Source organism: Lepisosteus oculatus, chromosome 14, assembly GCF_040954835.1.
Source record: "Lepisosteus oculatus isolate fLepOcu1 chromosome 14, fLepOcu1.hap2, whole genome shotgun sequence".
NCBI classification, from domain to species: Eukaryota; Metazoa; Chordata; class Actinopteri; order Semionotiformes; family Lepisosteidae; genus Lepisosteus; species Lepisosteus oculatus.
In genome coordinates this window covers 39908975-39930930 of record NC_090709.1, presented here as the reverse complement: position 1 = coordinate 39930930, position 21956 = coordinate 39908975, and the positions used below count along the sequence as shown (strand labels likewise).

At 58.1% G+C, this 21956-nt stretch overlaps 2 protein-coding genes across 2 annotated transcripts in view; both read right to left on the bottom strand.

The window, feature by feature from the left end:
- Window positions 1–282: 282 nt before the first annotated feature.
- Window positions 283–5859, bottom strand: LOC138243191 (prostate stem cell antigen-like). The gene is made up of 3 exons (XM_069198705.1): window positions 5606–5859; window positions 1528–1641; window positions 283–1313 (listed from the first exon to the last, which is right to left on the bottom strand). The coding sequence occupies exons 1-3, from the start codon at window positions 5655–5657 to the stop codon at window positions 1105–1107; spliced, it is 375 nt and encodes a 124-aa protein (XP_069054806.1). The 5' UTR covers window positions 5658–5859; the 3' UTR covers window positions 283–1104.
- A 10986-nt stretch (window positions 5860–16845) lies between these two features.
- csnk2b (casein kinase 2, beta polypeptide) overlaps window positions 16846–21956 on the bottom strand; it is a 7980-nt gene continuing 2869 nt past the window's right edge. Inside the window, exons 3-7 of the mRNA XM_069198305.1 lie at window positions 21071–21173; window positions 19595–19710; window positions 19404–19479; window positions 18394–18583; window positions 16846–18146 (exon numbers count right to left, since the gene is read on the bottom strand). Of these exons, the coding sequence (XP_069054406.1) occupies window positions 18056–18146; window positions 18394–18583; window positions 19404–19479; window positions 19595–19710; window positions 21071–21173 (576 nt within the window). The 3' untranslated portion in view covers window positions 16846–18055. The remainder of the gene's footprint in view (window positions 18147–18393; window positions 18584–19403; window positions 19480–19594; window positions 19711–21070; window positions 21174–21956) is intronic.

The following is a 21956-nucleotide window of genomic DNA, read 5'->3' as shown; positions in this document are numbered from 1 at the left end:
AATGTGCAAAACGAGGAACTTCCGCAGCCCAGGGCCAGTACCAAAACCAGCGGACGCCCGAGCTGAACCCTGACGAAACCGCCGCAGGAATGCGGTGTGGAACGTCGCTCCGAACCCCCGGAAGAGGCCTCCCGACCCTCCTTCCCGGCATGGACCCGGCCCCTTCCCCTTCCCCGAACCGGCCGGCCTCCCCACCTCCCATCGGCCCCGTGCCGCCAGAAAGGAGAAGCAGGAGGAAGAGGAAAAAAAAAAAACAAACAAAACCAGCCAGCGAGCCTGGGGCAGGGTGTGTTTAAAAAACTTTATTCAAGGCCACATCACACCCGCATGAGGGAGAACTTCCACATCAGCCCCCCCCCCCCAAAAACAACAACAAAACAGGATAATTAATTACAGTATGAGCCCCAATAAGAACAAAGTCATTAAAAGCCAAACCGAGCCCCCACCATCACCCCCACCATCGTACAGATCCGTCCGGCCACAGGCGGAACCGGCCAGAACCTCACGTCGGGTACACCTGGAGGAGCGCGGGAGTCGGGGCACACGGGCCACCCCCCGGGGGGGACGGGTTCGAGGGCCCCAGCCCAGAGAGGGCGGTCACCCTGCGAGGAGGAGGAGGGAGTCTGGGGGTGCAGTTCGCAAGGGGAGGAAGAGAGAGAGAGAGAGAGGTGTCCCTGCCTAGGCCAAACACCCACCCCCTGCTGCCCCTCCAGGGCCTACACCCCTGTCCTGAACCCCCCAAGCTTTCACCTCTCCAGCCCTGAACCCCCAGTCAAACCCCACCCCCAGGGGTTAGGGAGCAGCCGCTGGGGGTACCCCCCCCCGCCACAGGTGCCGGGGTGCGGGGGGGTTAAGCGCTCGGGTCGAGCGCAAGCATGGCGGCTCACCTCCCCCATCAAAGTTACCACCCCCCACCCCACCTACCCACCTACCCAGGGGGCCAGACCCCAGGGGTCACCCCTCACCCCTCACCCCACCATCCCGGCTCGGCTGCGGACTGGGGTTCGAGCTGGAAAGGCAGGGGGACCGCAGGATGACCTCCCTCATCATCATCAGCAGCACCACCACCACCACCGCCCCCGCCGACCACCCCCGCGGCTCCGCTCAGACCAGGCCCGCGGCCAGCCAGGCCGTCGCCACGGCGACCGCGGACAGCGCCGAGAGCCCGGGCGCGCCGGCGCCGTTGCACAGGTCGGTGGCGCAGCAGGTCTTGTTCATGGTGTAGAGGCTGGTGCCGGCGAAGGTCACGTTGGAGACCAGGTTGCAACTGGCGCCGGGGAGACAGCCCTTCTGGTTGATATCCACAAACCCAGCTAGAGAGGAGAGAGAGAGGGGTTCACACAGACACCCTGACTGGACACTCCAGTACATGAACACTGCATTGAGAGAGAGGGGTTCATACACACACACTGACTGGACACTCCAGTACATGAACACTGCACTGAGAGAGAGAGGGGTTCATACACACACACTGACTGGACACTCCAGTACATGAACAGTGCAGACAGAGACACAGATTAATCTCACCTGCTTTCCCAATCCCACTGAAGCACTGGTCAGTGGACCCTGTACAGTTGATGATCGACGTCACACACAGGTTCCAGAAGCCCACGTCGCACTTGTAGCACCTCAGGGCCTCCCCTGTGGAAAGAGTAGACACACACACAGCAGGGTGAGGCACTGAGCACTCCATCAGTCCCACAGGACGACTGAACACAGCAGCCATCACCTCCCTGGAGGGGGGGGGGGGGTGGTCTGAGGCTCCCCATCCCTCAAGCAGCAGGCTTGAGACACACACACACACACTGGGGTACCCCAGGTCTCCCCCTCCTCCAAGGATCCAACCTGCACCGAGAGTGGGGGTACAGAGGCCAAAAAAACAAAACAGACTTCATCTGCATTTACCACATCACAACTGTCTAAGCTTTTTCCTTCATTTTTTTGGGGGGGGAGTCTTTAATAACAGGGTCCCCAAAACACGCTGCGCGTTTGTCCCCCCCAGCCCAGCCCAGTCTGACCGACTGGTCCGCACCCGGGCTCTGGGGCAGAACAGAAAGAACAGCAGGGCCTCCAGAGATAGTACCAGGACCCCACTACCATCTGCCTCCGGTAGGCACCTTAAAAAAAAAAAAAAAAAAAAGGGCCACCAACTTCAACCCCCAGCTGTACCCCGGCTCTCCCACCCGGTGTGCCAGAGAGAGAGAGAGAGATCTCCTGTCACAGCCTGGGGAACAGTGAGTCCGTCTCCCAATAATGCTCCAGCTGCCTACAGTATATGTCAATATTATACAATACATCTTTATTGTAAATGTTATTGTACATCTTTATTGTAAATGTCTGTAGATTTTATTTTATTTTTTGTTCCATGTTAATTTTATTATTTTTATTTGCTGTGGCAACACCAATTGTACCTATCGGTCATGCTAATAAAGCACCTTGAATTGGAGAGAGAGAGAGAGATCTCCGGTCACAGCCTGAGGAACAGTGAGTCCGTTTCCCAATAATGCTCCAGCTGCCTACAGTATATGTCAATATTTTATAATATGTCTTTGTTGTAAATGTCTGTAGATTTTATTTTACTTCTATTTTTTGTTTTGTTCTATGTTAATTTTATTTGCTTTGGCAACACTGATTGTACCCATCGGTCATGCTAATAAAGCACCTTGAATTGAATTGAATTGAGAGAGAGAAATGCCACCCAGCCGGTTCGGCCGGTTCGGCTCGTTCTCAGCTGCTCCCCCCCACCGATCAGAAGCAAGATAAAGCAAGATAAAGCAGAGGCTCATGGGAGAGCCGTCAAGCACAAACCCAGCCCAATGGGTGACTTTAAAAAAAAAAAGGTAGTGGGCCAGCCCTGTCCACACTGCAAGTCACACGCACACACGCACACCGAGGAGCAGGAGAAACAGGCTTGCCTCCGCCCGGCCACACTCATGGGGAACATTCCTCGCCGACCGGTTTTAAAAGACCTTTTAACCTGGGTGGCAACATGTTTTTTTTTTTCCCCAAAAAAAACAAAAAACACCCCAAGCACCTTTCAGGCAAAGCACCTCCCTCTCCCCAGGCTGTTCCCGCAAGCAGGAAGGAGCCGAGCTCGCGCTCCGCTCCCATCTGCAAGGATCCCCGAGCCTTCGCACCCCACCCTCCTGTTCACCAGGGAAGGAGGAGGAGGCAATACCTCCCTCCGCCACCAGAGGGAGCCCTCACACCGCAGAAGAGGCTCAGCCACCAGAGGGAGCCCTCACACCGCAGAAGAGGCTCAGCCACCAGAGGGAGCCCTCACACCGCAGAAGAGGCTCAGCCACCAGAGGGAGCCCTCACACCGCAGAAGAGGCTCAGCCACCAGAGGGAGCCCTCACACCGCAGAAGAGGCTCAGCCACCAGAGGGAGCCCTCACACCGCAGAAGAGGCACAGCCCCCAGAGGGAGGGAGGGAAGAGGGAGTTCTTCATCTGAACCCAACCTGACTGCCGGCCTCACTGTGAGAAACAACGGAGGCGAACGCAAATGGGGAGGATTTGGATACCAAGCCCCAGGGAGAGAGAGAGAGAGAGAGAGACAGGCATTTCACAAACCACCTCCAGAGCCCCGCCGACCCCAGTCGCTGGGGCGACATCCCCCCAGTTCAGGGCACCTGACTAAAAAAGCCGAAGACAACCCTCCACCCCGACACAAGGGGCCGAATGGCAAAACACCCGCCCCCCCCCCGAGCTCGTTTTCATTGGCGTTGCCAAGCACAGCACATTAAAGAGGAATTCACACGTTTCAACATCAGCGACACACACACACTCTACATCCCCCGAACTGGGACAAAAAAAAAAAAAACCTCTCTTATTCTCATCCCTCCCTGTAGCCCACACAGTCCAGGACACCACATTCCTGGCGAGAGGAAGAGAAGGAGGAAGAGGGCAGTCCATGTCAGTGCAGCACCAGCCAGCTCACTCCATCAGGTAAGAGTGGCCGAGCGACAAGCATGAGAAACCAAGAACAAGTGGCCTTCCTGTACACAGAGCGGGGTGGGGGTGGGGAACAGGCCGCCCAGCCCTGTGGTTGAAGCCGATACCCTGGCTTCTCTCCAGACACAGCTGGGTGAGCTCCTCCAGTCAGGACAGGAGGCTCTGCTGTACACAGAGAGGGGTGGGGGTGGGGAACAAGCTGCACGGAAGCACGGAACCTCTTGATCTCCTAGAGGAGCTAACAGCCGACGCCCAAAACGCCGTTCGAGGACACCGCCGTGGGGCCGGCCCGCTGGCCCCCACTCGCGTGCTAGGGGGTGCGTTTTCACGCCTCGAGAGCGAGCGAGCCCCTAGCCCCAGTGCAGGTGAGCCGAGCCCGACTGCGTGGGCGTCAGGCTTTGGGGGGGGGGGGGTCTCCGTGCTGCCCCCCCCTCACCCAGAGGGAGAGAGAGACACGGACCCCGCCTCTCCCAGCCATCCTTAACCTCAGACCCCCTCCTAGCGGGGGCCCTGCTCCCAATGACACCCCCACGCCAACACTTCCCGGACCCCAGCCCTGATCCGCCTCTCCTCGGAGCGGACCGGGAGATCGATCGATCGCCAGGATCTCGCCTAAAAATAAAGGCACAGCGCGCCCACCCTCCTCCTGCACGCCGGGGGGAGGGGCTGCTCGCTCGGGTCTGAGGGTGGGGGGTCTCCCAGGAGCGTCCAGAACCGGGGATCCCACCCCCCACAGCTCTCCGGGACGGATCGATAAAAAGCTCCACAGCTTTTTAAAGCTGAACTAGTAGTCGTCCACCCTCCTCCTCCTCCTCCACCACAGCCCCACCCGAGCTCAGATCGACAGGCACCGGCAAGCAGCTGTAAACCCGTCGGGCGAGTTCTCCCTCTCTCTCCTCCTCCTCCTCCTCCATGCCGTTACATAGCGGGCCGGGCCGGCGGCGTGAGGCTACAGACCGGGAGTCCGGCTCCAGAGCCCTCGCCGAGCGAGACCGAGGGAGCCGTGCAGGTCCCCCCGGGCAAGACGTCGACACGCGTCGCGGACCGGGACGGACCGGACTGGAGCGAGGACGGCTGTCTTCCCTCCCCACCCAGCCTGGAGGGAAAGAGGGGGAGGACTCCCCACACCACCTATCGGCTGTGGCGCCTCCTTCCACGCCTGAACACCCCCCCGTAGCCGAAACGTCGCTTCTCCCCGGCCCAGGAAGAACCCCTCTCGTTCGTTTCAGCGCCCCCAGATTTCTCCTGTCCGGAGACACACGCGCACACAACCACAGCCCCGTTCTCACCCCAGCGGGACTCTTTAACACACCCCAAAAGGGGAAAAAAAAAAAAACACCCCCGAGAGCCGGGAAGAGTCCGGACAGCCCGTTCACACAAGGGACCCGCCAACTCCGCACGGAGTTGTCGTTTTTTTTTTTTAAAAAGGGCTCACCAGGAGCGCACAGACCTCTCTGGAAGAGCAGGGAAAATACCTCACCGCCTGTCCCGCTACACGGCAGGGCACAGACACACACAGAGACACACACAGAGACACACACAGAGACACAGACCGGACCGGCGAGCCGGTTCCCCTCCCTCAACAACACCACCACCACCACCACCACCACCACAACCCACCCCACGAACACGGAGCAGACCCGCACTCACCGACACCGAAGAGCAGGACCACTGCGGACACGGCGAACACCACCTTGTTCATGGTCGGAGGAGGGGAGACACGACACCCGGGTTCAACTCGGCACAGGCGCCCGATCCCGACACGGCGAGAGAGAGAGAAAGAAAAGGCTGGGAGGTGGGAGGGAAAAAAAAATTCGACAGCGCAGGACGAGAGAGGAGCTCGACCAAAACAACTCGAAAACACCTCGCCCTCCCACCTCGCCCTCTTATAGCGCCTACCCGCCCGCCCGTGCGCGCTCCCGCCAGCCAATCGCCGCCTAGGGGGAGCCGGCTGGCTGTGCACGCGGTCCACCACCCCCACCCCCCCCCCGGGGTCCACACCTGTCGACAGGTGAGCGGAGAGCGGCGGGGTGCAGGGAGGAGGCGAAAAACGGGGAGGACGGTTGTTGTTTTTCCCCATGAGGGTAAAAAAAATGTTGTGCTGATGTGGGAGAGAACAGAGAGAGAGAGAGAGAGAGAGAGAGAGAGAGAGAGAGAGAGAGAGAGAGAGAGAGAGGAGTGTCAGTGTGGTCAGGGAGAGAGAGGGTCACTCACCGCATCGTGACTGTGTTTTTACCCTGATCTCACTGGGCGTAACTGTGCTCTACTGTGTTTTTATCCTGATCTCACGGCGTTACTGCACTGTACTGTACTGTGCTTTTACCCTGATCTCACTGGGCGTAACTGTGCTCTACTGTGTTTTTACCCTGATCTCACTGGGCATTACTGGGCTATACTATGCTTTTACCCTGATCTCACTGGGCTCTACTGCGCTGTACTGTGCTTTTACCCCGATCTCACTGGGCTCTACTGCACTGTACTGTGCTTTTACCTGATCTCACTGGGCATAACTGCGTTGTACTGTGTTTTTACCCTGATCTCACTGGGCGTTACTGCACTGTACTGTGCTTTTACCCTGATCTCACTGGGCGTAACTGTGCTCTACTGTGTTTTTACCCTGATCTCACTGGGCATTACTGTGCTATACTATGCTTTTACCCTGATCTCACTGGGCTCTACTGCGCTGTACTGTGCTTTTACCCCAATCTCACTGGGCTCTACTGCACTGTACTGTGCTTTTACCTGATCTCACTGGGCATAACTGCATTGTACTGTGTTTTTACCCTGATCTCACGGCGTTACTGCACTGTACTGTGCTGTGCTTTTACCCTGATCTCACTGGGCGTAACTGTGCTCTACTGTGTTTTTACCCTGATCTCACTGGGCATTACTGGGCTATACTATGCTTTTACCCTGATCTCACTGGGCTCTACTGCGCTGTACTGTGCTTTTACCCCGATCTCACTGGGCTCTACTGCACTGTACTGTGCTTTTACCCTGATCTCACTGGGCGTAACTGCGCTGTACTGTGCTTTTACCCTGATCTCACTGGGCTCTACTGCGCTGTACTGTGCTTTTACCCTGATCTCACTGGGCGTAACTGTGCTCTACTGTGTTTTTACCCTGATCTCACTGGGCATTACTGCGCTATACTGTGCTTTTACCCTGATCTCACTGGGCTCTACTGCGCTGTACTGTGCTTTTACCTGATCTCACTGGGCTCTACTGCGCTGTACTGTGTTTTGACCCTGATCTCACTGGGCTCTACTGCGCTGTACTGTGCTTTTACCCCGATCTCACTGGGCTGTAGTGCACTGTACTGTGCTTTTACCCTGATCTCACTGGGCTGTAGTGCGCTGTACTGTGCTTTTACCCTGATCTCACTGGGCTCTACTGCACTGTACTGTGCTTTTACCTGATCTCACTGGGCATAACTGCGTTGTACTGTGTTTTTACCCTGATCTCACTGGGCTCTACTGCGCTGTACTGTGTTTTGACCCTGATCTCACTGGGCTCTACTGCGCTGTACTGTGCTTTTACCCTGATCTCACTGGGCGTAACTGCGCTGTACTGTGTTTTTACCCTGATCTCACTGGGCTCTACTGCGCTGTACTGTGTTTTGACCCTGATCTCACTGGGCTCTACTGCGCTGTACTGTGCTTTTACCCTGATCTCACTGGGCGTAACTGCGCTGTACTGTGTTTTTACCCTGATCTCACTGGGCTCTACTGCGCTGTACTGTGCTTTTACCCTGATCACACTGGGCTGTACTGCACTGTACTGTGCTTCTACCCTCGTGATACTCCGGTGCAGTACCCAGAGGGATGTGGTCTCTCTTCCCAGACCCGCTCCCAGTGTGTGATCCCGCCAGCGAGCCGGGAAAGAGGAGGGAGAGAGAGAGAGAGCGAGAGAGAGAGAGAGAAGGAGAGAAACTGGGCGACACAGGCAGACCTGGCTGTCCGGAGAGGACAGGCTGTGCTCCCACTGCCAGCAGGGAGAAATAGAGACAGAGGTGCACTTCCTACTGCACTGTGACAGATACTCTGGGATTAGAGAAACGTTCTTCCCGAAATTCAGAAATCTAATCCCAGAGTTCCCACACCTGCCAAAACCACAACAGGTCCCAATCCTACTGGGAGAGGGAGGAGGGAACTCAGTTGATCTGGCAGCCCAGTGTGTGATCTCCTGTCACAGCCTGAGGAACAGTGAGTCCGTCTCCCAATAATGCTCCAGCCGCCTACAGTATATGTCGATATTATATAATATGTCTTTGTTGTAAATGTCTGTAACATGTCTGTAGATTTTATTTTACTTCTATTTTTTGTTTTGTTCTATGTTAATTTTATTATTTTTATTTGCTTTGGCAACACTGATTGTACCCATCGGTCATGCTAATAAAGCACCTTGAATTGAATTGAATTGAGAGAGAAAGAGGAGGGAGAGAGAGAGAGAAGGAGAGAGAGAGAGAGAGGTCCTCGGCCAGCAGGCCTGCTGTCAGGGGGGGGCAGGTGGGCGCACCGGTGAGTGAACAAGGAGACGGCCCCACCCCAGCCCCGCAGCGAGCCGGCACGCCTGAGACAGACACACCCTCACAGCACGGAGAGCCCTGGCCACTCCCCACACACACACACACCCCTCTCTGTGTACAGAAGAGCCTCCTGTCCTGACTGCAGGAGCTCACCCAGCTGTGTCTGGAGAGAAGCCAGGGTATCGGTTTGTTCCCCTCTCCCACCCCTCTCTGTGTACAGAAGAGCCTCCTATCCTGACTGCAGGAGCTCACCCAGCTGTGTCTGGAGAGAAGCCAGGGTATCGGTTTGTTCCCCTCTCCCACCCCTCTCTGTGTACAGCAGAGCCTCCTGTCCTGACTGGAGGAGCTCACCCAGCTGTGTCTGGAGAGAAGCCAGGGTATCGGCTTCAACCACAGGGCTGGGCAGCTTGTTCCCCACCCCCACCCCCCTCTGTGTACAGAAGAGCCTCCTGTCCTGACTGGAGAAGCTCACCCAGCTGTGTCTGGAGAGAAGCCAGGGTATCGGCTTCAACCACAGGGCTGGGCAGCCTGTCCCCCACCCCCCCTCTGTGTACAGCAGAGCCTCCTGTCCTGACTGGAGATCCTTATCCGTCCCCTCCTGCGGTCACCTTTTCCGCCCGCTGACCCTGGCCGCGGCCACACCCCCGGAGCGGTGTGTCGTAATCGTCCCTGCTGTGACAGCGCTGCCCCTCCTGCGGCACTTGAGTCAAGCCCTTCCAGAGCGAGACAGAGGGATTTAAACACAGAGCCGGCCTCTCTCAGGAATGTGGTTCTTCAATCGCTGCAGGTGGGGGCGCTTGGTGTCACAGTCAGGTCTTTAGAGACACTTCCAGAGCGAGACAGAGGGATTTAAACACAGAGCCGGCCTCTCTCAGGAATGTGGTTCTTCAATCGCTGCAGGTGGGGGCGCTCGGCGTCACAGTCAGGTCTTTAGAGACACTTCCAGTGTGAGACAGAGGGACCAGAACACAGAGCCGGCCTCTCTCAGGAATGTGGTTCTTCAATCGCTGCAGGTGGGGGCGCTCGGCGTCACAGTGAGGTCTTTAGAGACACCCCTTCCAGCGCGAGACAGAGGGGTGGAAACACAGAGCCGGGCCGCACCGTGGCCGAGCCTGCTGGTGGAATCGGATTTCTCTCGCTGACTGTCCGCGTAGCATCATGCGTGTGCATCACGAGACGTGTGTGTGTGTGTGTGTGTGTGTGTTGGCCAGTCTGGTTCTGCTCACAGGTCACGTCAGGCGAACCGAGAGAGAGAGAGAGCACGCCGGGGCTCCTGGGTGGGGACAGTTCTCACATGACGGTGTGACTCAGACCGTCCCGGCGTGGAGCATGAGCTCATTCTCACCCACCCACAGCTGGCCCCCTCTCGGCCCCACCTTCCAGGGGGCTTCCCCAGCACGGCCAGTCAACAGCAGCCTGTCCTCTCAGGCTAGGACTGTCTGTGTCCACTGTGTGTGTCCAGGCTGTGGTCACTGAGGCTGTCCTCTCAGGCTAGGTCTGCCTGTGTCCAGTGTCTGTGTCCAGGCTGCGGTCACTGAGCCTGTCCTCTCTGGACAGCCAGGTCTGTCTGTGTCCAGTGTGTGTGTCCAGGCTGTGGTCACTGAGCCTGTCCTCTCTGGGCAGCCAGGTCTGTCTGTGTCCAGGCTGTGATCACTGAGCCTGTCCTCTCTGGACAGCCAGGTCTGCCTGTGTCCAGTGTCTGTGGTCACTGAGCCTGTCCTCTCTGGAGAGCCAGGTCTGCCTGTGTCCAGTGTCTGTGTCCAGTGTCTGTTGTCACTGAGCCTGTCCTCTCTGGACAGCCGGGTCTGCCTGTGTCCAGTGTGTGTGTCCAGGCTGCGGTCACTGAGCCTGTCCTCTCTGGACAGCTTGGTCTGCCTGTGTCCAGTGTCTGTGGTCACTGAGCCAGGTCTGCCTGTGTCCAGTGTCTGTGGTCACTGAGCCTGTCCTCTCAGGGCAGCCGGGTCTGTCTGTGTCCAGGCTGTGGTCACTGAGCCTGTCCTCTCTGGGCAGCCAGGTCTGCCTGTGTCCAGTGTCTGTGGTCACTGAGCCTGTCCTCTCAGGGCAGCCGGGTCTGTCTGTGTCCAGGCTGTGGTCACTGAGCCTGGTGCAGATGGGCTCTGCGTGGCGTTGGTGTGTCTTGCCTCAGCGTGCTGGAGCGAGGTGATAGGTGAGGTCCTGTCACAGTGAAAATTTGACAGATTATTGCCAACGCCAGGTGACTCCTGGGGAAGGAATTCGCTTAAAGTTAGCTGGAGAGGGAGAGACGGGGTGATCCCGCGAAAAACAGGATTCCGGTTTTTCCAGTCACAGCCCACAACACAACACAGCACAACAAGCCGGAGTCTCGTCACGGGCCGCCCTCCGAAAACCGGCCCACCCCGAGCTGAAACGGCGACTGGAGGGGGGGGTGGCCCCATTGTTGTTGCCGCCGAGAGCAGGGCGTGCGTACGGAGGGAACCGGCCCGAGCCGGAGCAGGGGAAGGTTCAGGTGAAGACGGACGGGTCACACCTCCGTTCAAGGCCTCACGGGTTCAGGGGACCGGGAGGCCCTTCTGTACACAGAGAGGGGTGGGGGTAGGGAACAAGCTGCCCAGCCCTGTGGTTGAAGCCGATACCCTGGCTTCTCTCCAGACACAGCTGGGTGAGCTCCTCCAGTCAGGACAGGAGGCTCTTCTGTACACAGAGGGGGGTGGGGGTGGGGAACAAGCTGCCCAGCCCTGTGGTTGAAGCCGATACCCTGGCTTCTCTCCAGACACAGCTGGGTGAGCTCCTCCAGTCAGGACAGGAGGCTCTACTGTACACAGAGGGGGGTGGGGGTGGGGAACAAGCTGCCCAGGCCTGCTGTTGAAGCTGATACCCTGGCTTCTCTCCAGACACAGCTGGGTGAGCTCCTCCAGTCAGGACAGGAGGCTCTTCTGTACACAGAGGGGGGTGGGGGTGGGGAACAAGCTGCCCAGCCCTGTGGTTGAAGCCAATACCCTGGCTTCTCTCTCCAGACACAGCTGGGTGAGCTCCTCCAGTCAGGACAGGAGGCTCTACTGTACACAGAGGGGGGTGGGGGTGGGGAACAAGCTGCCCAGCCCTGTGGTTGAAGCCGATACCCTGGCTTCTCTCCAGACACAGCTGGGTGAGCTCCTCCAGTCAGGACAGGTGGCTCTGCTGTACACAGAGGGGGGTGGGGGTGGGGAACAAGCCGATACCCTGGCTCCTCTCGTTCTCTTGCAGGCAGGGACAGTGGCGCTGGCTGTGCAGAGCAGCAGCAGCAGCAGCAGCGTTAGTTTCCCTAACAAAGCAGGTGGCAGAGAGACTACCCCACGAGATGCAAATGGCCACGTTAAGATACCATGCAAATCCCCACGGTCCGCGGCGCCCCCTCTTCCACACAGCCCCTGGGGCGTGTTGGCGGGGCCCTGAGCCGCCGCCACCGCCCTCTCCCTGTTTGGGCGACATCCGAGGGGGGGGCAAGTGGGGTGACCCCTTAAGACAGATCGCAGGCTGCAGCCAGGCCCTCTGGAGTAAACGCTTTTCAACCCAGAAAGAGGAGGCTCGTCTGTACACAGAGGGGGGCGGGGGTGGGGAACAGGCTGCCCAGCCCTGTGGTTGAAGCCGATACCCTGGCTTCTCTCCAGACACAGCTGGGTGAGCTCCTCCAGTCAGGACAGGAGGCTCTACTGTACACAGAGGGGGGTGGGGGCGGGGAACAAGCTGCCCAGCCCTGTGGTTGAAGCCGATACCCCGGCTCCTCTCCAGACACAGCTGGGTGAGCTCCTCCAGTCAGGACAGGAGGCTCTGCTGTACACAGAGGGTGGCGGGGGTGGGGAACAGGCTGCCCAGCCCTGTGGTTGAAGCCGATACCCCGGCTTCTCTCCAGACACAGCTGGGTGAGCTCCTCCAGTCAGGACAGGAGGCTCTACTGTACACAGAGGGGGGTGGGGGCGGGGAACAAGCTGCCCAGCCCTGTGGTTGAAGCCGATACCCCGGCTCCTCTCCAGACACAGCTGGGTGAGCTCCTCCAGTCAGGACAGGAGGCTCTTCTGTACACAGAGGGTGGTGGGGGTGGGGAACAGGCTGCCCAGCCCTGTGGTTGAAGCCGATACCCTGGCTTCTCTCCAGACACAGCTGGGTGAGCTCCTCCAGTCAGGACAGGAGGCTCTACTGTACACAGAGGGGGGTGGGGGTGTGGAACAAGCTGCCCAGCCCTGTGGTTGAAGCCGATACCCTGCCTTCTCTCCAGACACAGCTGAGTGAGCTCCTCCAGTCAGGACAGGGGGCTCTACTGTACACAGAGGGGGGTGGGGGTGGGGAACAGGCTGCCCAGCCCTGCTGTTGAAGCCGATACCCTGGCTCCTCTCCAGACACAGCTGATCTGGCAGAAGATCTGGCCTGCAGCTGTAGCTGCACTCCCTCACATTCGAAAACAAGTCTTCACAGCCTCCTCACACAACCACACCAGCTGTTCTGCCCGCACCGGTTTCAACACCAGCAGCGGGTAAGGAGAGCACAGCTCCGCGGTGACGCCTTGTGGCCAGAGCGTGGTACTGACAGCAGTGAGGTGTGAGTGAGGCGCTGCAGTGACACCTTGTGGCCACTCCTCGGTATTGCGGCGGCACTTGGTGAAACTGCAATGCTGCTGTTGAGACACAGGCTACCCCACAGGGGAGGCTTATCAGCTCCCAACGGCTGTGATAAATCCACTCACAACGCGGTCTTTCATCCACTCACCCAACAATTCATCTTATAGCAGCTTTCTGCAGTACAGGGGCACAGGGGAGCTGGTGCCTATCCCAGCAAGCAACAGGCACAAGACACCAGTCCATCACAGGACACACACACACACTCACACACCCTGGACAGGACATCAGTTCATCACAGGACACACACACACACTGGACAGGACACCAGTCCATCACAGGACACACACACACACACCCTGGACAGGACACCAGTCCATCACAGGACACACACACACACACTCACACACCCTGGACAGGACACCAGTCCATCACAGGACACACACACACACACCCTGGACAGGACACCAGTCCATCACAGGACACACACACACACACTCACACACCCTGGACAGGACACCAGTCCATCACAGGACACACACACACACACCCTGGACAGGACACCAGTCCATCACAGGACACACACACACACTCACACACCCTGGACAGGACACCAGTCCATCACAGGACACACACACACACCCTGGACAGGACACCAGTCCATCACAGGACACACACACACACCCTGGACAGGACACCAGTCCATCACAGGACACACACACACACCCTGGACAGGACACCAGTCCATCACAGGACACACACACACACCCTGGACAGGACACCAGTCCATCACAGGACACACACACACACCCTGGACAGGACACCAGTCCATCACAGGACACACACACACACCCTGGACAGGACACCAGTCCATCACAGGACACACACACACACCCTGGACAGGACACCAGTCCATCACAGGACACACACACACACCCTGGACAGGACACCAGTCCATCACAGGACACACACACACACCCTGGACAGGACACCAGTCCATCACAGGACACACACACACACCCTGGACAGGACACCAGTCCATCACAGGACACACACACACACCCTGGACAGGACACCAGTCCATCACAGGACACACACACACACCCTGGACAGGACACCAGTCCATCACAGGACACACACACACACCCTGGACAGGACACCAGTCCATCACAGGACACACTCACACACCCTGGACAGGACACCAGTCCATCACAGGACACACACACACACTCACACACCCTGGACAGGACACCAGTCCATCACAGGACACACACACACACTCACACACCCTGGACAGGACACCAGTCCATCACAGGACACACACACACACTCACACACCCTGGACAGGACACCAGTCCATCACAGGACACACACACACACTCACACACCCTGGACAGGACACCAGTCCATCACAGGACACACACACACACTCACACACCCTGGACAGGACACCAGTCCATCACAGGACACACACACACACTCACACACCCTGGACAGGACACCAGTCCATCACAGGACACACACACACACTCACACACCCTGGACAGGACACCAGTCCATCACAGGACACACACACACACTCACACACCCTGGACAGGACACCAGTCCATCACAGGACACACACACACACCCTGGACAGGACACCAGTCCATCACAGGACACACACACACACCCTGGACAGGACACCAGTCCATCACAGGACACACACACACACACACCCTGGACAGGACACCAGTCCATCACAGGACACACACACACACACCCTGGACAGGACACCAGTCCATCACAGGACACACACACACACCCTGGACAGGACACCAGTCCATCACAGGACACACACACACACCCTGGACAGGACACCAGTCCATCACAGGACACACACACACACACACCCTGGACAGGACACCAGTCCATCACAGGACACACACACACACCCTGGACAGGACACCAGTCCATCACAGGACACACACACACACACCCTGGACAGGACACCAGTCCATCACAGGACACACACACACACACACCCTGGACAGGACACCAGTCCATCACAGGACACACACACCCTGGACAGGACACCAGTCCATCACAGGACACACACACACACACACCCTGGACAGGACACCAGTCCATCACAGGACACACACACACACACACCCTGGACAGGACACCAGTCCATCACAGGACACACACACACACACACCCTGGACAGGACACCAGTCCATCACAGGACACACACACACACACACCCTGGACAGGACACCAGTCCATCACAGGACACACACACACACACCCTGGACAGGACACCAGTCCATCACAGGACACACACACACACACCCTGGACAGGACACCAGTCCATCACAGGACACACACACACACACACCCTGGACAGGACACCAGTCCATCACAGGACACACACACACACACACCCTGGACAGGACACCAGTCCATCACAGGACACACACACACACACCCTGGACAGGACACCAGTCCATCACAGGACACACACACACACACCCTGGACAGGACACCAGTCCATCACAGGACACACACACACACACACCCTGGACAGGACACCAGTCCATCACAGGACACACACACACACACTGGACAGGACACCAGTCCATCACAGGACACACACACACACCCTGGACAGGACACCAGTCCATCACAGGACACACACACACACACCCTGGACAGGACACCAGTCCATCACAGGACACACACACACACACCCTGGACAGGACACCAGTCCATCACAGGACACACACACACACACCCTGGACAGGACACCAGTCCATCACAGGACACACACACACACACCCTGGACAGGACACCAGTCCATCACAGGACACACACACACACACCCTGGACAGGACACCAGTCCATCACAGGACACACACACACACACACCCTGGACAGGACACCAGTCCATCACAGGACACACACACACACCCTGGACAGGACACCAGTCCATCACAGGACACACACACACACCCTGGACAGGACACCAGTCCATCACAGGACACACACACACACACACCCTGGACAGGACACCAGTCCATCACAGGACACACACACACACACCCTGGACAGGACACCAGTCCATCACAGGACACACACACACACACACCCTGGACAGGACACCAGTCCATCACAGGACACGCACTCACACACACACCCCGGACAGGACACCAGTCCATCACAGGACACACACACACTCACACACCCCGGACAGGACACCAGTCCATCACAGGACACACACACACACTCACACACCCTGGACAGGACACCAGTCCATCACAGGACACACACACACACCCTGGACAGGACACCAGTCCATCACAGGACACACACACACACCCTGGACAGGACACCAGTCCATCACAGGACACGCACTCACACACACACCCTGGACAGGACACCAGTCCATCACAGGACACGCACTCACACACACACACACCCTGGACAGGACACCAGTCCATCACAGGACACACACACACAGTTTTCCCCAGAAGCCAGTTAAACCAGCCTGTCTCTGGACTGTGGGATGAAACCAGAGCCCCCGGAGATAACCCACACCCACATGGAGGGGGAACATGCAGACTCCACACAGACAGCGCCCGGGTCAGTGATGGGACACAGGGCCCCAGGGCCGTGAGGCAGCAGCCCTGACCGTTGTGGAGTGACAGGAGCGAAAACGAAGACCAACCAGCTGGCGCAAGGCGAGAGACGCCGCCGGGCCGCCAAGAGCAGAGCACGGAAAACTCACAGACGACCACCACAAACCATCGTGACTTTTTAGAAAAAGAAAATAAAGTTTATTGCGACTGGCTCCGAACAACCAAACAGCAGGGAAAGTCACAATAACAAGAATAATTATCATCATCATCATCATCGTCGTCGTCATCTCTATCGTCACGACAATAAAACCGACAGGCATGAAAGCCGAGGAGGACCCGAGGGCCGCGCAACTTCTCGAAACTGAACAAAGAAACGAAACCGAACTAAACAGAGGGGCACGGACACGGGAGAACCAGGACCAGGAGGGGAGAGCGGACCGGAACCCAGCTGCTGCTGCGGGGGGGGGGGGGGGTCGGGGGTCGGGGGTCAGGGGTCACCGCCGGCGCCCATCCAGGCGACCTCCGGAGGTACGCGTACCTCCGGAGGCGCGGATTAACCCACCGATCGGCGCGCACGCACGCACGCACACAGAGAGAGCCGCAGAGAGGGCGCTCCGTTGTCTCTCTCTCTGTGTGCGTGTGTGTGATCCCTGATTCTGATCGACCTGACCTCAGGGCTAGGTGTGGCGCTCAGATCCAGCAGGGTGTGTGTGTGTGTGTGTGATCCCAGATTCCGATCGACCTGACCTCAGGGCTAGGCGTGGTGCTCAGCTCCAGCAGGGTGTGTGTGTGTGTGTGTGTGTGTGTGAGTGAGAGAGAGAGAGATCCCAGATTCCGATCGACCTGACCTCAGGGCTAGGTGTGGCGCTCAGATCCAGCAGTGTGTGTGTGTGTGTGTGTGCGTGTGTGTGTGTGATCCCAGATTCCGATCGACCTGACCTCAGGGCTAGGCATGGTGCTAAGCTCTAGCAGGGTGTGTGTGTGTGTGTGTGTGTGATCCCAGATTCCGATCGACCTGACCTCAGGGCTAGGCGTGGTGCTCAGCTCCAGCAGGGGGGTGTGTGTGTGTGTGCGTGAGAGAGAGATCCCAGATTACCATCGACCTGACCTCAGGGCTAGGCGTGGTGCTCAGCTCCAGCAGGGTGTGTGTGTGTGTGTGTGTGATCCCAGATTCCCATCGACCTGACCTCAGGGCTAAGTGTGGCGCTCAGCTCCAGCAGGGTGTGTGTGTGTGTGTCACTGGAGAGAGAAAGACGCTGGGGGTGGGGAGAGGGAGAGGGAGAGGGAGTCTCCGTCAGAGGTGATGCGCCCGCCTGTCTCTTTACTCGCCCCCTCCCCTCCTGTGCGGCCCCCCCTCCGGCCCGCGGGGTGGCGCCCTGCCCTAGCGGATGGCCTTGACCGGGCTCTTGAAGCTGCTGGCCGCCTGCAGCTGGAGCTGGTAGGCCATGGGGTGGATCTTGAAGCCGTACAGCCTGGCGGGGAGAGAGAGGGAGAGAGAGAGAGGGAGAGGGAGGGAGGGGGAGAGGGAGAGGGGGAGGGAGGGGGAGAGGGAGAGGGAGAGGGAGGGAGAGAGAGGGAGAGAGAGGGAGAGAGAGGGAGAGAGAGGGGGAGAGGGAGAGGGAGAGGGAGAGGGAGAGAGAGAGAGATCAACACGCTGGCAGGGCGCGAGGAGGGAGGGCGGCGGCGGCGGCGGCGGCGGGCGACCCCCCCGTCTCTTACCGGGGTACGAACTGGTTGGCGGGCCTCTTGGGCCGGTACTCGGGGTGCACCATGAAGAGCATGTGAGGGAAGCCGGTGCCGAAGTAGGCGCCGTCGGTGTGGTGGTGCCGGGACGACTTGGGGGTGTAGACGTCCATGCACTTGGGGCAGTACAGCTTCACCATGGCCTCCCCGGGGATGTCCGACAGACCTGGGGGGGGGGGGGGGAGGTCAGAGAGCACGAGAGGGCACGAGAGGGCACGAGAGGGCACGAGAGGGCACGAGAGGGAGGAGGAGCAGAGGGAGGAGAGCACGAGAGGGCACGAGAGGGAGGAGGAGCAGAGGGAGGAGAGCAAGAGAGGGCACGAGAGAGAGGAGAAGCAGAGGGCAGAGGGAGGAGAGCAAGAGGAGGAGGAGCAGAGGGCAGGGAGAAGAGGAGCAGAGGGCAGAAAGAGGAGGAGTTAAGGGCAGAGAGAGGAGAGCAAGAGGAGGAGGAGCAGAGGGCAGAGGGAGGAGACCAAGAGGAGGAGGAGCAGAGGGCAGAGGGAGGAGACCAAAAGGAGGAGGAGCCAATGACAGAGGCCAGAGAGAGCAGGAGCAGAGGGAGGAGAGCAAGAGGAGGAGGAGCCGAGGGAGGAGGGAGAGAGGAGGAGCAGAGGGCAGAGGCCAGAGAGAGGAGGAGCAGAGGGCAGGGGGAGGAGACCAAGAGGAGGTCGAGCAGAGGGAGGAGGGAGAGAGGAGGAGCCAATGACAGAGGCCAGAGGGAGGAGGAGCAGAGGGCAGAGGGAGGAGACCAAAAGGAGGAGGAGCAGAGGGCAGAGAGAGGAGGAGTTGAGGGCAGAGGGCAGGGAGAGGAGGAGTTGAGGGCAGAGGGCAGGGAGAGGAGGAGTTGAGGGCAGAGAGAGTGCGAGACAGACAGACGGAGCAGGTGGAGGGTGAGCAGAGGGAGAGGCCGGGGTGAGGAGGGAAGATGGAGCAGAGGACGGAGAGAGAGAGACAGAGAGACGAGCAGAAGAGGCGCACGGACTCACCGATGGGCAGCATGGGCTGGTTCTCACAGTAGACCCGGGGGCAGTAGCCGAAGTCTCCCTGCTGGTACTTCTCCAGCTGAGACAGAGAGAGGGGGACTCAGAGAGACAGCACACGCCCGCGCTGGCGGAGGGACAGCCCCGCACAGACAGAGACAGAGAGAGAGAGAGCGAGAGAGAGCGTGGACGAGTACCATCTGGGCGATCCCGCGGTTGGTGAGGATGTACCGAGCGTGGATCAGCCCGTACAGCATCTCCGCCGCCTGCTCTATCAGGTCGCTCTGATTGGGGTTGTCTTCCAGCTCCTCGTCTGAGACACAGAGAGAGACACAGGGGTTATTACATGAACACTGCACCGAGAGAGAGAGGGGTTCACACACACACACTGACTGGACACTCCAGTACATGAACACTGCACTGAGAGAGAGAGGGGTTCATACAGACACACTGACTGGACACTCCAGTACATGAACACTGCACCGAGAGAGAGAGGGGTTCATACAGACACACTGACTGGACACTCCAGTACATGAACACTGCACTGAGAGAGAGAGGGGTTCATACACACACACTGACTGGACACTCCAGTACATGAACACTGCACTGAGAGAGAGAGGGGTTCATACAGACACACTGACTGGACACTCCAGGACATGAACACTGCACTGAGAGAGAGAGAGGGGTTCATACAGACACACTGACTGGACACTCCAGTACATGAACACTGCACTGAGAGAGAGAGAGGGGTTCATACAGACACACTGACTGGACACTCCAGTACATGAACACTGCACTGAGAGAGAGAGGGGTTCATACACACACACTGACTGGACACTCCAGTACATGAACACTGCACTGAGAGAGAGAGAGGGGTTCATACACACACACTGACTGGACACTCCAGTACATGAACACTGCACTGAGAGAGAGAGGGGTTCATACACACACACTGACTGGACACTCCAGTACATGAACACTGCACTGAGAGAGAGAGGGGTTCATACACACACACTGACTGGACACTCCAGTACATGAACACTGCACTGAGAGAGAGAGGGGTTCATACAGACACACTGACTGGACACTCCAGTACATGAACACTGCACTGAGAGAGAGAGGGGTTCACACAGACACACTGACTGGACACTCCAGTACATGAACACTGCACTGAGAGAGAGGGGTTCATACAGACACACTGACTGGACACTCCAGTACATGAACACTGCACTGAGAGAGAGAGGGGTTCATACACACACACTGACTGGACACTCCAGTACATGAACACTGCACTGAGAGAGAGAGGGGTTCATACAGACACACTGACTGGACACTCCAGTACATGAACACTGCACTGAGAGAGAGAGGGGTTCATACAGACACACTGACTGGACACTCCAGTACATGAACACTGCACTGAGAGAGAGAGGGGTTCATACAGACACACTGACTGGACACTCCAGTACATGAACACTGCACTGAGAGAGAGAGGGGTTCATACAGACACACTGACTGGACACTCCAGTACATGAACACTGCACTGAGAGAGAGAGGGGTTCATACAGACACACTGACTGGACACTCCAGTACATGAACACTGCACTGAGAGAGAGAGGGGTTCATACAGACACACTGACTGGACACTCCAGTACACATGCTGGATGGGTACTGACCAGGTTCCAGGTCCAGTATCATGTCCAGGGCCTGGCGGTAGTGTGGAACCTGCTCATTCAGCCCCGTGAGATTAAACTTGTCCTGGATGTAGTCCTCATCCACCTGAGAGAAAGAGACACCAGTGAGACACTGGGATCTGTCTGGGCCTGAGCGAGAGAGAGAGAGACTGGGATCTGTCTGGGCCTGAGCGAGAGAGAGAGAGACTGGGATCTGTCTGGGCCTGAGCGAGAGAGAGAGAGACTGGGATCTGTCTGGGCCTGAGCGAGAGAGAGAGAGACTGGGATCTGTCTGGGCCTGAGCGAGAGAGAGAGAGACTGGGATCTGTCTGGGACTGAGCGAGAGAGAGAGAGACTGGGATCTGTCTGGGACTGAGCGAGAGAGAGAGAGAGACTGGGATCTGTCTGGGACTGAGCGAGAGAGAGAGAGACTGGGATCTGTCTGGGACTGAGCGAGAGAGAGAGAGACTGGGATCTGTCTGGGACTGAGCGAGAGAGAGAGAGACTGGGATCTGTCTGGGCCTGACAGAGAGAGAGAGAGACTGGGATCTGTCTGGGCCTGACAGAGAGAGAGAGAGACTGGGATCTGTCTGGGCCTGACAGAGAGAGAGAGAGACTGGGATCTGTCTGGGCCTGACAGAGAGAGAGAGAGAGACTGGGATCTGTCTGGGCCTGACAGAGAGAGAGAGAGAGACTGGGATCTGTCTGGGACTGAGCGGGAGAGAGAGACTGGGATCTGTCTGGGACTGAGCGAGAGAGAGAGACTGGGATCTGTCTGGGACTGAGCGAGAGAGAGAGACTGGGATCTGTCTGGGCCTGAGCGAGAGAGAGAGACTGGGATCTGTCTGGGCCTGAGCGAGAGAGAGAGACTGGGATCTGTCTGGGCCTG